This window comes from Labrus bergylta, chromosome 21 (genome assembly GCF_963930695.1).
Source record: "Labrus bergylta chromosome 21, fLabBer1.1, whole genome shotgun sequence".
NCBI lineage: Eukaryota > Metazoa > Chordata > Actinopteri > Labriformes > Labridae > Labrus > Labrus bergylta.
Window position 1 is genome coordinate 18,833,406 of NC_089215.1, and position 17,660 is coordinate 18,851,065.

A 17,660-nucleotide genomic window follows, 5' to 3' on the forward strand; every position below is an offset into this window, starting at 1 on the left:
TGGTTTCACTATAGGGACTCAGGCTCAGATCTGAGTAGGCTTGACCGCAAAGTCTGGTTCATTTGATCAGTGAAAACACGAACATACCGTACTCTGGTACTTTTCCCGAGTCCGCCCAAGAGGTGGTCTTGGGCGCAATTCACGTGAACTCTAGTGCAATCTGAAGGAGATGTGAACACAACCGTGCTCAAACAAGGAAGTGGACCTCTATATGACGTAATTCTAAACTGTTATGTTCGTGCAGCACGCGTCCGTTTTGTCCTCTGAGCTGCACGATAAATGTTGAATTAGGAAGAGTTGTTGGCGTCTCAGAAATAGCAAAAACATCCACAGGATTCAGTCTGCGAGTGATTGCCATGGTTGCTTCTTCTTCTTTACGCTTTTTGGTGGATTTGCAAACCAAATATGTGCATACCACCACCTGCTGTATAAGAATGTGCACATACACAAGTGTACTCGGGTACAGAACGATGGTACTAATGTGAACGAAGACCAGCGTTGGAGAGGGGAGGGGGGAGCAATCAGGCTGGGCATGGTTCTAAATAATTGTGCTAATTTGAGCGAAAGAACGCCCTAAGAAGAACACTGATGAATTGGAACCAATGACGTTCATAGTCATTTGTTTTGACAAAGGCTCACAAGGCTTCCTAAATAAATTTCCTTTGGTGGTCTTGTGCAAATAAATTAGGACCAGGATGACTGATCAATTTACGTCCTGTAATTTAGGCATATACATTTCTGTACACAATGCCAACAAAGTAATCCAGACCCAGTCATTACAGTCATAATGTACAAACAACCACTCCATGATTAATTGACTTCTCCCCCCCAAAACACTTTCTTAAAAGCATGGTGAATAATGTCAAGTGAATGTAAATCTGTCCTGAATAAAACGTTGACAAAGATTTACCAAGAGGAAAGGAGGCCTTTAAACTTGCAGCCTTGAAAGTCGAGGCGACACAACATTGACATAGTTAGAGGGAAGGAAAGCCACATCCATTCAGAGCTTAGATAAACACATTCATGAGTCTGTCCTCATGGTGCCAGCTTTCCCAAACATGTCCAACAAGCCATCACTCATCACTGCACAAATGCAGCTTTACTCTTGTTATGGACTGTAGGACTTTAACAATAGTTCATGAAGATGACAAATGTGCTGGAGCGTTCTGGGAAAAACGTCATAAAGTCTTTGAGACAAATTCTGGAGCCGTAACTCAGCATCCCTGTGTCCATGTTTCTAATGCTGAGAGGGATAAATGTGCATGATTCCTGTTTCCTTTGGTGTATCTAATGATTTATAAGTATGAAACACATCTTATAGCAGTTGATCCCTTTTCTACACCTGGGACATGCCCAATGTTTTAAAATGTTTAAACATTGTTCTAAGGAGCAGCAGAAGATAGTCTCCAGTTTGTTCTTCCTTAGGATGCTGTTTGCAAGAAGCAGTGCACAAGAAAAAGAGCCCTAGCCGCGTGATCAGACTGTGTTTGAGCTCCGCACCATCAGTAGATAAAAAATGGTTGGAGCACTCCTGGTCATGTTTATAGTGCTATTGAACTATATTCACTCTGGAGAAGAGTGGTTCTTAATAAGATATAAATAGTCCTTTACCATGTCGACCTGTTTTTGGAAAAGACATCCAGTATGAGGTCATTGAGAGACTGCCAGATATGACCTGAATGGAAGCTCTATCTTTTGCCTTGGTGCAAATAACCTGCACACAGACACACAGATGTTTTCCATGCAGCTGCCTATTTAAGATGCTCTAGATGTTAATAATTTAAGCCTATCTTTCAGAATGACAATAACTTGTCAGAGGGACAGTTCTGTATTTTTCAAGTGGGGTTGTATGAGGTACTTGTCAATAGTAGATATATTAGCCACAGGAGATGCCTGTCAGCGTGGCCCCTTTAAAGGTCACATATTATACTCATTTTCAACCAGTATATAAGTCTCAGATCCCCCCAAAATATGTCTGTGAAGTTTCCTCCAAAAATCCAATCCAATTCTGTATTTTAGCATTCCTTTACACCCCTCTATTTCAGCCCTGCACCGTTTCTGTGTCTGTAGCTTTAAATGCAAATGAGCTGTGTTGGACCACGCCCCTCTAGAAGAGGTTAAGGCCTGGACTTTCTTGCACCAAGCAAGTCATCCATCTTGGGGAGGGATTACTGCCCTTTGTGATGTCATGAAGGGAAAATCTCTAAACAATGTTAAATGGACTTGAGCTTGTATAGCACTTTTCTAGTCTGGTGACTACTCAAAGCTTTTACACCCCAGGTCACACCTACCAATTCACACTAATTCCCACACTGATGGCAGAGGTTGCTACTGTATGTAGTGAGACCATCAGAAGTAAAAATAAGTCCCATTCACACAGATTCAAACGCTGCCTACAAAGCAGCGGGAGCAACTTGGGGTTAAGTATCTTGCCCAAGGAAACATCGGGCTGTGGCTGCAGGAGCTGGGGTTTGAACTCCCCCCTACTGGTTGCGAGACGCCCAACTCTACCAACTGAGCCACAGCCGCCCCTAATCTGTTTGAGCACACATTTTCTGAAAAGTGGAGCAATAAACACTGAAGTGACCAGCAGGAAATGCGCTTCCAAATGCTTTCAAGCAGCTCTGAAAGAAGACAGGAAGGACGGATATGTGGAGAGAAAGAAAGGAAATCCTTGCTGGCAGGTCAGTAAAAGACAAATAAGAATGAAGACATATATGACGTTAGTAAAGAGTCTGTCTTCATCATTACACGTGTATCAACTTGAATATTAGCTTTTATTTATTTGGACATGGACTCCCCCCCCTAAAACTAAATCAATTAAAAACAACCTTTTTTTTTACCTGTCACACATTTAAATTGTTAGTTGTACATCTACAGATGTTGGTATTATAAAATCCTTCCAAATGTACAGTAAACATCACTTAATGATTTAAATTACGTGAGTGCGATTTATATTGAAGCTAGACCAAAAATAAAATGGAGTGTACATGCTCTGAGTGTTACGTCACAGTCTACAAGCCGACTTTAAGCCTCTCAGACAGATAAAAGAAACCATTGAACACAATAAACTATCAAAGTGCAAAAGGTGTCTAACAAAAATAATTATTTCATTGATCAAAAAACAGACAGCTCCAGTTGCCATTTTTAGCTTGCTAGCCAAAAATAGCTAACTCTGCACTACTTTCTAGCTGTTAAGCTGCAGTAGCTTTCCCTGGTTAAACTATTTCCTGTAAGCAAGGCTAGCTAACCCTAAAAACTAAATGAATATATAAAATGAATGTTAACTTGCTAGTTAAATTAGTTTTAGCTTACTTTATATGTGGCTTGTTACACTTTAATGTAAACTGTAGACGAATAGACAGCATTATGTTCAACTAAATGTTTTGTGAGGAAAAAACGATAGAAATAAATTTTAAAAAAAAGGTTAGAGACAAAACACTTTGTAGAAATATGTTTCTCTTCTTAATGTATGTCCATATTCATAAAACACATATACACTCATCAGGAGCAGTAATGTGAACTCCCGTATACACTACCTCAGTCATTTAGGTCAGCCCCATTTCCTCCAGTGTGACCTGCTTATCTCCTGACCTGTATCCCACACTGCTGGGAAGTGACTCTGGCTCATAATCGAGCACATCATACTGTCGCCTGCTGTTTCAGGAGATTACAAATACATAAATAAAGATGAAATCCAACAGCAACCAAAAGGGGGAGAAGTAGCAAAGAAGTAAATGCTGTTGGGTTTGTCTGTAACTTAACATCACAGGAAACAGCATTCTATGGCTACTTTTCTTTTGTCTATATAGCTGCTACTAACGGCTGTAGAGTAGAATGTATCCCATAACTCAAGCAGAATATCATCTTTCTAAGAAGGGATTATATTTATCATTGTGCATGTCTCGTATTTACATGCACATAATATCCTCTTAATAATGTAGTTTGATAATTAGCCTGATTAGGTTGTTTAAGAAGAAGAAGACTTTATTAATCCCATGAGAGGAAATTACATTTTACACTCTGTTGTTGATAAATGTTACACACACACAGGCTTAAATACACACACATGCACAAACAGGATCATGGACATTAACTAACGGAGAGATCAGAGTGAGGGGGCTTCCCACTGTGATCGATCATTGTGCTGGGTTCGTGCCTTGCTCAAGGGCAAGTGAACCGGCAACATTTCAGCTACCAGACCAAATTCTAGCTTTGGTCCGCAACAGAACTTTAACCGGCGACCCTGCGGTTCCCAACCAAAGTCCCTGCAGACTGAACTGCTGCCGCCCCAGGTTTACTGCAGACTTTCACATAACAAACAGGTTTTTAATGATGATTGACCAAAATTCATATTTGCATACTACCTAATTAGTATATAACCTAAGAAGTATTTCCTCACAAGGATGTCATATGCAGTTTCCTAAAAATTCTTAACTATGTGTTTGGCAGGACAGAGTGACCAGTTATTTTTGTCAGCTGACCGTCTAATCCTCTTCATAGCTGGAAGTGTCTGATATTGATTGAACAAAATGACCAAGACAGTTAAAAGGCAAATGATGTTTTGAATATTTTTAACAAAATCTAATGTTTGCAGCTCTGACAAAAGAATGAAGAAGAGAGTAATATGATGAGACTGCATTCACCAAATGCAAACAGTGGTACAAACTATTTAAGGGGAGTTGCAGTAAGTGCTAGTTTGAGCTTGAAAACACGTGTCTGCCAAAACTTCCTGGTAATCCTTGAAACATTCTGTTAAATGTTTCAGTTTGAATACAAACTGATAACAAGAGCAGCATAACCTAACTATATAAGACATCATCAGTCTCTGACCCGAGCCTTGTTACTTTTGGCACTGTTAAACTGTTTAAAATCAATATCATATTATTTATAAATCACAACATTTATTTATTTTCACCCCTCATAACAGAGATGATTGAACTTTGAAGGAGTGTCTGACTGGGTTATGTACTGATTTAAGACCGAGTGTCTTGATACTACAGTTTGTACACAGACAGCCCCACCTGCTGCATGATATGAGGTACTACATGGCATTAACTTTAATTGAAGGAGCATATGAAATCCTACCAGATAAATTTAGACAGGTCACAGCTGACTAACGTCTGAAGAATATGATATGACAGAAGTCTGCATGCAATGCATGTGAGCAAGTTAATGTGGTTGTGTGTGTATGTGGGGGGGGGGGGGGTGTTTAAGAGTTCAGCGGCTCTGTTACTGATGTATCATATCAAAGTTTGGAAAAAGGCTCAGACTGTAAACTATTTATAAACACAGCAAGAGTCAGTACACATGTACTCTGAAATTATTTTTACCAATTTCTTTTGACGTAATAACTTTATTATTGTTATTATTGTAATGTGTTTGTATTGGAAAAAAGGGAATGTTTCTTAACCGCTGATTCAGCAGTTTAATTAATCACTATAAATAAATATTCTCCTGAGACCCAGGGGGAAATGAAGTTAAATATTAACAAATGAAATTAACTTGCAAAGAAAAAAATATTATTAATTAATTAATTTAAAACTTAACAACTCGTCCACTATATAGTGTACAATGGGACTTCAATGTTCTAAAGTGGGTAGCATTTAAAGAAGAAGAAGAAGATCTGTTTTATCAATCCTGCGAGGGGAAATTCAATTGTTCCACTGTATGTGTGTGGCTGAAATCCACACACATACACAAACAGGATCATATGGACATGCACTAATGGAGAGATGTCAGCGTGAGGGTGGCTGCCCTCATCGAGCGATCCTGAGCTGGTGGGGGTGTTCAGTGCCTTGCTCAAGGGCACCTTGGCAGTGTACAGGAGGTGAATTGGCAGCTCTCTAGTTCCTGACCAATTTCCAGACTTGTGTCCACACCGGGACTTAAACCGGACCAAGTCCCTACAGCCTGAGCTACTGCCACCCCAGCTGAGTTTAAACACATAAATATCACTGTAAACACTCAGGAAATAACAATACCACATAATAAAAAATAACTGTTGATGTCTTTTTTTTTTGTTGTATGAACATTTCACTCTTCACTTTTATTCATTAGACATTTGACTGTTGTGAGTAACAGGATTTCATTGGTCTTAAGCGTCAAACATTTAATGTCCAAGAATGAACTGGGAAAGTCAATGGGACAAACCACTATGAGACAGATAGAAACATGATGTACCCCACAGTGGACAAAATGAATTGCTGGGTCTCAGGAAGATATTGAAATTATTGTAGTTAAATTAAGTTGAGGTGACTTTTTGGATGAGTAATGTAATTATGAAAATACATTCAAGTGTTTTATTTGTCAGGCATAATGTAAGGAAAAGCCTGCTTTGTAGTTTTTTTCTTCTTCTTCCAATACATTTTATATTAGAAAATCAACAAGACACAGATTTATGAAGGACAATTCATATCCAGTCACAAAGTACAAAGTTGGTTATTTATTTTGAGGGAGTTAATCATAAGCCAATAACTACAATATGAATACATGTAACCACGGTACAAATCCCACTGTATTTAACTTGTAAAAGTCTCTTCAGTAAAAGTCATTCTGTCATTTTCTGTCATTTTCTGTCATGTTGTTACATCCCTGTTACCTTACAAACATTAAGTCAATAACATTGACATCGTTGTAGTTTTTGTTTGAGCAGAATGCTCCTGGAAACAGTTGCTGTCTTTTTTTTTTATTATTTAAATTTCTTCCAAATACAGACCCGGTAAAAGAACAAACTGTGCTGCTGTAGCTGCTCACAGTCATAAAGTTTACTGACAGCAGACAGCAGTTGCCTGGGAACAGACGAAAACAAATCCCATGTCTGGCCAAGTGAGTCTGTCTGACAGAAAAAAAAACACTGCGCAACATGTCGGCTCTTTCTTTCTACAAATCTACACATGTAGTACTTTTTATGGAATTCTCTTGATACAGAGTTTACTTTCAGATTAGATTTTGTATCTCATTTAGTGTCTTTCCATTTTCCTCCCTGTGCCGGATTAAAGGGAGTGGATTGTTAATGCAGGTAGGAAATCATTGTTTTTAGTAGAGAACGTATTGTGTGCTTATGTTTGAAACAAGTAAAGATTTACTTTAACTTGCTTTCATAAATACTTCTACTCATGTGATCTAATGCCGTAAGAATCGCAACATTCATTAGAGGCAGAATGAGCGACCTTTTACATATACATAGCAGAATTCAAGTGTCTCTCTGAGTCATGACTGTCTACAGTGAGTGAGAAGTGCAAATCCTGCTGGCTGTGTTGTTGTCTGAACCATATTAAAATCGTGTTTACATGGACGGGACGGCCGGCCGGCTCATTCCCTTGTGTATAAAATTTGTCAATTTATGTGCAATGTGAAGCTACAAGCTAACTAAAGTGTGCTAACATTAGCCTGCTAACACAACAATGCAGAAAACAGACAATTGCAGCTCGAGGCCAAGGGCAGTTTGGTGTGTCGCTGGAAGAGAGCGGAGGCGTCAGAATAGTGGAGGTGTCGCCGAACAGCAGTTTTGTTTTGGTTTCATGTTGGTGCTCAAGGGCGACATCTACTGGATCAAAAAGTCGCACTTCTCTTTTAGATACAATCATCTTCTGGACGAGTTACTGTAAAGCACAGGAGAATTGCTCTGTGATTTCCTCATTAATTGTTGTTCTGTCTGTACTCAGATTATAAACTCTTAGGGCACTTATTAAAAAGGGGATTGAAATGATGAGTTAATTTGCTCTGCCATACTTTGTCAGTCATGTGCGATAATGTAACAGATATGTTATCTGCAGGGAGCTGAGCTGTGTTGGGTAACATAATCTCTTACATGGCTCCCACTGTCAGCTCCTCTGTCACAGTGTATCACTGACTACAGCTTTTAACTACAGATCACATCTGTGTCCCATCTCTCTCTCTGCAGCAGCATGGCCAAGGGAAAGAAAGCCACACAGACTAAAAGTAAGACTATCACGTTGAAAATGGCACAGGACTGCGTGAAGCTGGCAATGGATGGCAAACGTAGTCTGGACCTGAGTTTTAAGGAGATCAGCACGGTGCCTACGTGTATCCAGAAGCTGTTTGAGATGGACGAGCTGAACCTGAGCAGGAACTTCATCAGAAAAGTCCCGGACTTCACTGACAATTTCATCAGAATCCAAGTTCTGGATCTGCACAGCAACTATGTAAGAGGTTATCACTGGACATATTCTGGTTTGTGTGACTTTAGAAGTTTCTTTATTGAGTGACTGTTAAAAATGTTACTGTAGTGCTTCAAATCACAATACGATCCTTATCCTGAAACCTTATTGACTTTTTTTCATGCTGTAATTATCAGGATTTTAAAGGGGACATATTATAAAAAATCCACTTTTACAATGTTCTAAACATATATTTGGGTAACCTGAGTGTCTACTGATCCACAAAATGTGAAATAAGTCCATTCAGTCCTTTGTTTGTGGTCTGCATAAGTCTTACAACACAGAGAACATTGCTCTGTTTCAAATTTGCTCTCCTTGTGACATCACAAGGGGAATCTGGTAAAAAAAAAAAAAAAAAATCCTCCCCTTTTGCTATCTCCATCCATGGACTCCACACCCAGCCTAGAGCAAAACTTTTACACAGGTCCGCCATTTTTATTTTATGGCGACCGGAAAAACTCAAGGGGGGCTCATTGAATTTAAAGAGACACACACGAAAACGGAGCATTTTGAGAGAGCTGTTTATACAGGGTCACAAACCTCCTCTGGTGCTTGATTCATGTTATACTTTGACCAAAGCACAGCACAGATGTTTTATTTAGTCCACAGGGGACTGTTTGAAAAGGTAGAAAAGGATTTATAATATGTCCTTTTATTAAAACATGATCCCACTAATTTAACCTGTAACGCTATCGTGGAACCATTGAGCTATAAATAGCTTTTGTATAAAAAAAATAAAATAAAAAAAGTCTTTTAAAAGTCCCTTTAACATCATCAAGTCTGTCCCTTCAGAAAACTGAAACCATGACCTAGACCTCATTAAGCTTGTGAGTGTTTACCATGCATCCACTTTGGGTATCAAATTGCACTGTGGGAAGTGAAGGCTCTAATGGTATTGAAGGTTAACCCTTGTTTAGTAACACATTTCATGATCTGTGTAAGTTTGTTTCTTATGATGTAGATTCATTCATTTAAGATTATGTTCACACTTTTGGATACCATGCATTTCTTTTATGAATATGGTTTCATTTGCAGGTTGTACTTTCCTTTGCACACTTCGTTTGACTTTGTTCCATACATTTCCACGGTAACCATTTTAGTGTACATAGATTGACTCACTGGGTTCCTTTTGTGTCCTGTGATAGCATATCCACGGATACATTTCAGATTTTCTGGTTGCTGTATTATGTATGCAGAGCTGGAAAAGCCCTCTAGAGGGCAGCAGGGTTTTTAAGGTCCAACGGTATCCCTGAATCCCCATTTTACTTTTTTTTTTTAAAAAGCATCTCCCACTTGCCAAATGCAAGGTAGTGTGTGGGAGAAATATTGTTTTGGCCTTGTGTCATGAATTCCTAATATATCCATGGAATGACACAGTGTGCCTATTGTCTGTTACATGCTGCAGCCACAGTAGAGGTTTGCACAGTGGGTTTTGGAAAACAAATGTTTGCAATGTGATGCAATGTTTTATTTGTAATCTAGTAACCACAATGCCTTTGTAATTACAAAGTCTCTAGTTGGATGCCAAGGTGTCTTACACTTGTTTTCATGCCAAGTATGAATGTGCCCAAAAGCCTAATATAGACAGAAAAATAAGAGCAATAAAGTATCAAGAAAGTTATCAAGAAATTATTGTAATTTAAAAATATAAGGACTGAATGTTGCAAGGCATCATGCTTTGCATTACTGAATGTGTTACTGTTTTTTTTCTGCAGCTGGAGGCGCTCCCTGTGACAATCGGTCGTCTGCAGAGCCTCCTGATTTTGAACCTGTGTAACAACCGTCTGACGAGCCTCCCCAATGAGCTCGGCTTCCTGGTGAAGCTCCGCACACTCAACCTGGGGCTCAACCTGCTGGACGCCCTCCCTGCCTCCCTCGCAGGATTAAAAGAGCTCCGTCACATTGGCCTCTCGGACAACAGATTCACCCGCTTCCCTGGCTGCCTGTCCAGGCTGACAAATCTGGAGAGGGTCAACCTAGACAGAAACCCCTTCCTCACTGAGAAAACAGACAGCCAGGATTCCATGAACACCGAGAGAATGTGCATGGTGAAGGAGAGCTTCCTTTGTGAGGACTGCCTCAATAAGTTCCATACCGAGAGGAGGATGCTAGAGGACGTGGAAAGGGATGAGCCTGAACCAAAAGTGGTCCTGACTTGAATGGAAACAAGTAGAGCTCAATCTCTATGTGAAGAACACAAAATATTCATTGCATTTACATTAAAACGATTAATAAATACTCCATAATTTCAAGCGAAAGAATTGCAAGATAACACTGTTTTCTGAACTTTTTACTCTAAAGTCGTTTTAGCTGCTGATGTCAGAAGACTTTAGGCTACCTTGTGAAACCAGTAGGAACCGGTGTTATAAAACTTCTAAATTAAATGTATATTAACTCAGTAACTGGTATTAATTGGAGTGTTATTCAGCTTGTGAACTCATTATTTTTCATTGGTATTTTCCTGTTTGTCCACATTATAACTTACAGGGCATCTAAGACTTCAAACAAAATACACAATACAGTTTCCGATAAAAAACACTACATTTCCAGTGGTGACAGTGCCCAACCTGTAGTTTCTCTTAAGTGATTTCCTCTTTAAGATGTTTGATAGGCAGCTCTAAGTCTGTAGGGAGTTCAGTTGAGAGTCTTGGGTTCAAGTCCCAGTGCAGACCCTGTCTGGAAACTGGTCTGGTTGCTGGAGAGGTTCCAGTTCACTTCCTGAGCACTGCCCCCCCCCTCCCCTGAATCAGCTCAGGAGAACTCACTGTGGACAGGGTTATAATATATAATTCCATTTCACTGGGACACACATGCAGGTTGTAACTACGCTGTGTTAAAATGTACTGAAAATCCTTTTTTTCATTCTGGACGTTTAACAATTGCTTTCGCCTATAGAGGGCAGCAAAGACTTCCATTAATGCTCACTGACTTCCATCATTCAGTCAAACAGCAACTATCTGTCATTTACTGTGGATCTTTAAACAAGCTCTGACTATGCAACATTGATTTTAGTTAGTATTCTGTCATTACATTTCCAGTACTATGACAAATGCTGATGTGATTTGATTGGAAAAGTTGTTTTTTTTAAGCAGTGATGAATAATAAATCGTCTTATTACCACTATTTTCTTTCACATATATGAATGTACCTATTGGTGGGAAAAATAATTTTCATGTTGAATTACTTGATTAGATTTATTTTAATTGGTAAAATGAAAAAAAAAAAGATTTATCTGATGAGTAAACATACAATTAAACTGTGATCCAACAAAAAATCAGGCCGTCTTCATGTCTTTATCGACACACACTGTAATGGGGGGTGTGAATTTTTTTGATAACACCTCTGTTTTGATTTGATGAAGGATATGTGTGGTTAATATGTTTGGCTGACAGGAAGCTTAAGGGCCCGCCTCAGCTCCACCTCATGTTGTTAGGTTGACCAACATGAGGTGAGACATTGTTCCCAATATGGTGATCGGCATCATCAGGCTTCAGGAGTCCTTTTCAAAAAAACAATGAGGCTACATCCACATTGTATAGCCTATAGATTATCATTGGTTCTCCCAACTTTTTTTCAAAGACAACAAAGACAATAGCATTGCAGCTGTAACTATGTCATGTTCATTCTAATCTTATAACATTACATTAATAAATGTATGGTCTTTCACACCGCGTCTCCTGGTCCCACCTGATACAAACAGTCAATACAATGTGACACAGCAAATAACCGCAGAGGCTCGCACCACCCCGTTTTTTTACCACTTGGCTGAGCTGCAGGGTGCTGAGTTGACTGGATTTAGATCTCTGCAGATCGACTCATTAAGAGGAGAACTGCTTGGTATTGACTCAGCAGTAATAAGAGACAGAGCAATGTTTTAGAAAAAGAAACGAGACATCAACAGCCTCGATGATAGCACTATTACGTTTTCTGAATTTACCTAAAATCCATCGTAATGGATTGATAACTCAACCATTTAAATCGAAGAAAAAATGTCATCTGTGACTGTAAGTTCCAGCGGTTAATGCTGCACATTGTCAATGTAATTGAGTTTTTTTGCTTCTGTTCCTCATTATTGCAACAGTGGCTCTCTTGAAATCTATTCTTACAGCAGGAGCTATTAACACCGACACACCATCGACCACATAATCAAGAAAGATGACCTGTACAACCTGTTTATTTTGAGGTATTTTTCTCGGGGTTGATCATGGTTTGGTGTAGCCGTGTGCAGCAGAAGCTGGAGGTCCGTCACAGCTGAACAGTCTAATGCTCTTTGGGCAACGCTCCACACATGCCTGGGCACTGTCAGTGCTATTGAAAATCAATGCACACACATGCACACACATATATAACGACACGTGCTGCCTTTTTGTTTCTCCCTGATTTTCTCCTCAGTGTGTCCACAACCCTCCAACCCCCAACCCCACCACACCCTAACCCACACATCCACACCCACAAACACACTCCTACTCTTATACGTCAATCGCCCAAACACCCACAAGCAGGTAAAATGACTGAAACAGAACTGCTGTAGAGGCAGAGCAATGTGGCCACAAATAAAATGAATTCTGATTGGCTGGCCTTGGCTCTTTTATTGGTTAAGATGGAGGGCACTTGGACTTTGTTACAGGAAATGAAACAAGGACCACAACAACCCATTGTGGGGAGATAAAGGTCCCTTTAATGTTGACATTTTGAGGTACTTTTTGTACTATTCAAATAAAATACAAAATACCTTTTTAGTTTTTTTTGTTTACATCCATGGGGCCCTGATGCAGCTGCAACAGATTAACAGATATTGACCCAAATACCACTATATACCATGCAATGTGATGCGATGTGATGACATCGAGACAAGACGAGACAATAGAACGTATGATACAAACTGATATAATTTGATGTGATGCGAAACGATGCGATAAAATGCAAAACAGTGCAACACGATATGCTAGATGTGATGCAAGGCGTGGCATTGAGTGGTGATGGATTGCATTGCGTGGTGATACGTTGCGATACAACGCTAAATGATGCAATAGGATATAACACGTTGTGTTACGATACAATGTGATTTGATGCAGGTATACTGAAATGCAAGCATTTAATGGAACCACACACTGGCTCTCTCAGCAGAAATACAGACACAAAGCAAGCGTCAACCTCCGGTCTTGAAAAATGAAGCCAATGCAAAATCCTGCAGTTCGTCGCGTATCCACTTGAGGCTGGCTCCAAGAACACGGGACATCACATACACATGACAGGCAGAAAAACAGTTTTTACAGCATAAAATAAACATGTTTACAGCCTGGTACAAGAAACGAAACTGATTAGTTAAAGTCCCCATGGGAACACACTGTACGGGGGGGTGAATCTTTAAAAAGCGGCTCCATTTTGATTTTAAAAACGATATGTGTTATCCATAATTAAGCGCTTAGCTGACATGATTGACAGGTGTCAAGAGGCTTTAAACCCGCCTCAGCTCCAGCTCTCAGCCTGTCGTTAGGTTGACCGAAAGTTAGGCAGAGACAGCATTTCCAGCATGGCGGCTGCTGCCAATTAGCCTCCGGAGCCCCCTGCTGTGAGATGGCTGAAATAATACACTAGAATTGATTCATTGCATGGATATGAGAGGAAAATAGAAGTACAAACTCCTCTGGCAGAAACAATGGGAGAAGTTGTTTTATTAATGCATTCAAATCTTCACGTAACTTTTAAAATCCCTGACTTTGACCTTCAAGTCAACCTCCTTTATGTCTGTGGAGCGATTTCTGCGAACAACAACTCTAATGGCGGACAAAAGGACAAAGGAAGTTGAGAAACACAGTCAGACAGGCAGAAGGCTTCCATCCATATTGCATACGCCAAAGTCTGCTCTCCTGTCAGCTCCTCTCATAACCATTAGTGGATGAAGTCATGGCCCTGTGCTAATTGTCAGTGACAGAGGAGTGAGGAAGGGTAATGGGGGCAGAGAGGGGCTAGAGAGAGAAAGACAGACTCAGACAGACAGACCTCAGGGGAGAACACCTGCCTGCAGAGCATCTCTTCACTCGGTCACACATCTCTCATAATGAGCTCAGATTTCATTTTCTCTCCTCTAATTAAAATATGTGAGGTGAGAGCTTCATTACTCGGCTGTTAGTGTTTTATCCGCTAAAGTGCATTTCACCAGGGGTTTGAGATTACAGTGCAGGTTAAAAAAAAAACATCCTCTGTTATCCTTCTCCTGCTTTACATTATTGTGCTGCTGCATTTGTGTTATAAGATTGAATATTTCACAGAATAAAGGGAAGATCTTGTCAGGACATGTATATATAAGAAGCTGAATATGCTGATATCCAACATTTCTGCATTATATTATGGTGGCTGGGAAGTGCCAAACAAAATTACAAGGAGTGAAACACTGTTAGATTTTAGAAAACAAATTTACAAAAGCAAAGAAACCAAGGACAAAACTAATTTAGATTTCAGAAAACAAATTTACCAACCACAACATTTTGGGGCATTGGGGGATTTTACTCAATCACTTGCGGGTCACTTTTGGCATTAGGTACATTTCCTTTACGGCAAGATTGTGCCTTTTGTTAATTTGTTTTGGAGACTGGCAAAAGTGTGCCACTTGTAAGTGTGTCTCAGCGTTCGTTAAAGTGTTTTATATCTTGTCCATTTGTTTGCAATTCCCACCTGTAATGTAATTCCCCCCTCCCTCTCCCCCCGAATCTCTCACTCTATCCACTGTCCTTTCTCTCAAATAAAGGCACTAAAAAAAAACAAATAAACCTTAAAAAAAAGAAAAAAAGAAGCTGATACGTCCACATGAACAGCTCACACTCTGATACAGCTGGCATGTATGTTCATGTTCACACACTTTGTTTGTTTATAGAAAATGTAACATTCAGGTAATTTCTTTTAAATCATAAGTGTGAGAGTCAATGTCGATACATCCCCTCCGGTGACTGACTGAAGAGGCCCATTGTAGTCTGTCGGAGGCGATCAATTAGTAATGCTAAGTCAACAGTCACACCTTCAGCAGCCCCCCTGCTGCTCTGTTTTAGCACAGCCCACCCCAGCCAATATGAAATATTAATCACCCTCACAATCAATATTTAAAAAGCTTTTCTCAACACTTGGGCAGTTCCTGAGGACTAGTTAGCATTCTGGTGTACCCTCAGAGACATTATTTGACCTCCTTGGTCATGGGTTGGGGGGGGGGGGGCAGGAAAAACATTAGCATTCTCTTTAAAGCATGCTGTAAAAGTGATCCTTTTTTATATAAGGAATTTTGTTGTTCAGCTAACCAAACAATGGATGGTTGTGAAATAACAGAAAATGTTTCCAGGTCACACCACACTATAAATGTGTTTTTGAGTAAAATATGGTGCTATGGGTGACATATTAAGTAACCTGCCAATCCAACTGATCATAGTCAATCCATGTTTGTTTTGTGGGGAGGAATGAATCCACAAACTGAATGCTCTGCGTTGTTATGCTGTGAACCGCACAACACAAGCACTCAAGTTTATCTAAAAAAGAAACAAGACATGAATACTTTCTGAAGGGTCCGCACTCGTCATATATGGAATACATGTGACGTTAAGTGATGCCTTTGTGTTGCCATGTGGGAAGGTAAATTGACCTTTTTTCCAAACAGAAAGTCAGAGTCGTACACAAAGTGGTGTTTGCTTAAATAAGTTTAAACATTTTTAAAAGCTAATGGTTTAAATTGAGTCTGATTTTAGGGGGTTCTGCAGCATCCTGAGTGCACCTACTTCTGGCATCTCTGGTCTGATGTTGGTCTTACAGTTTGGTGGGGGTATAGCTGTGAACACTGAAACAAAGAAGGCAGCAAACACAAATGTATTATCTCATGTATTAGGATCCTTTTTTTATTGTCTAATCATCCTGGGATCCTCGGATATTAAGGCTGATGTAGGGTTTTCTTTTCACCGCAGGGGGCAGTGTTTTCTTTTTATCTCCCCCAAAAAAGGTTCAAATTGTTTACTCAGACATACACAGCCTGGATAAACATTTACCTCAGGCTGCGAGGGGGGCTGCCAGTCAGAAGAAGTTGTTACACAATCTTGTCAGAGTCCAGCTGCAAAGTCTCCTTCTCAAGGTCCACAAGCAGATGCAGACACCATGTTTATACCCAGCTTTGACAGAGATCAAATATATATGTATGACCTCGAGTGCTGTCAAGCCATAAATCACATTCCACAACATGTGTGCTATAAGTATCATGAAGTTTAAACTGCGGGATGAGAAGCAGACACACTATAGTTCAAAGTTAGGTGAACCTTCAGGGGCTGCTGCTGGTCTATTGTCTTAATATTTTCTTGTGTGCATGTGTAATTGCCTTTGTTTCTTACTGAGCAGGAATGTAACATATGAAAATGACATTCTTTTTAAGGATAAACTATTTCATTTTGTAATAGACCAGAGTGCTCCGAGACCAAGACAAGACCAAGACCTTTAGGGATCGAGAGCAAGTCAAGACCAGGGCTGGGCGAGACTGAGACAAGCCCAAGACCATAAATATCACTGACAAATCATCTTCTTGTGTGCAGCAGGCGTGTCACTCACTTAGACCGTAACACCAGAAAGATTGTGGACATGACCGTGGGATGAAAATCCAATTATAAATGAATTACAATTATTTGTTCTTTTAGAAAGAGGCGCTTCCCTTCTTATCACAGTAACAATGTGGACAAATATCCTGTCAGTGGTGGTCTTGATTTAAGATCCGGAGTCCGCCCAGTCTAAGACCGAGACAAGACCGAGTGATAATGCTTTTGATTCTGAGATGAGACCTTTAAAAAGTGGTCTCGAGACTGGTCTTGAGACCAAGACACATTTTTAAGTTCTACAAGTTCATGCTGTTCAATCGCAGTAATCTTTCAAATCTTCTTCATTAAAAAGAAAAAATCCTCCTTTTCTGATTTCATTATTGTTGCAACTGTTAATAAGGCCGGCCTCCTTCAGCTCTGCATGTGCAAGGACATTTTGATGTGACTGATTTTAAACATGGTAAGTTCAAAACCTTAATATATTAACAAAAGGAGTTTGTTCCTAGTAAAAAAAAATGTTAGAATAACTTTGAATCATCACCATTTCTCCTTTTTTACATCTCTGTGTTGAAGCCCTCGAACATTACTGCACAGGTGTGACATGTAGAACACAATCATTAGGATCAAACATTAGCAGCCACACGAGATTTAATTATCAGTGAACAGCATGAACACTGTTTCAGAACTACATACATTATTTATATAAAAACTGATTCCCTCATTAACCTTAAGTAGGACCCCTACAGGTGTAGACTTGCAGAGATTTATGCATAGTGTGTGACTAAATGAAAATAAGAGCAATAAATGAAGCAAACTCAAAGAAGTAAACGTGAGTTATATGAATGCAATGAATAATTAATGATGAACAATATATGGTAAGTTATGGATTAAATTAATTAAACTGTTGAGTGTTCATCTA

At 39.7% G+C, this 17,660-nt stretch overlaps 1 protein-coding gene across 2 annotated transcripts; it reads left to right on the forward strand.

The window, feature by feature from the left end:
- The first annotated feature begins 6,844 nt into the window (after positions 1 to 6,844).
- Positions 6,845 to 11,753, forward strand: lrrc18b (leucine rich repeat containing 18b). Of its 2 annotated transcripts, none has more exons than XM_029279502.2 (3): positions 6,845 to 7,021; positions 7,910 to 8,168; positions 9,899 to 11,753. In XM_029279502.2, the coding sequence occupies exons 2-3, from the start codon at positions 7,911 to 7,913 to the stop codon at positions 10,340 to 10,342; spliced, it is 702 nt and encodes a 233-aa protein (XP_029135335.1). In that variant the 5' UTR covers positions 6,845 to 7,021; position 7,910; the 3' UTR covers positions 10,343 to 11,753. The 2 variants fall into 2 exon arrangements, with proteins under 2 accessions (XP_029135335.1, XP_020500440.1); XM_020644784.3 differs by having other exon boundaries at positions 7,907 to 8,168; positions 9,899 to 11,752.
- Positions 11,754 to 17,660: the final 5,907 nt, after the last annotated feature.

Coding starts and splice junctions, on each gene's coding strand:
- lrrc18b (XM_029279502.2), top strand. CDS start 7,911: ATGGCCAAGGGAAAGAAAGCCACACAGACTAAAAGTAAGACTATCACG. Junction 8,169..9,898: donor TGGATCTGCACAGCAACTAT/GTAAGAGGTTAT, acceptor TTTTTTCTGCAG/CTGGAGGCGCTCCCTGTGAC.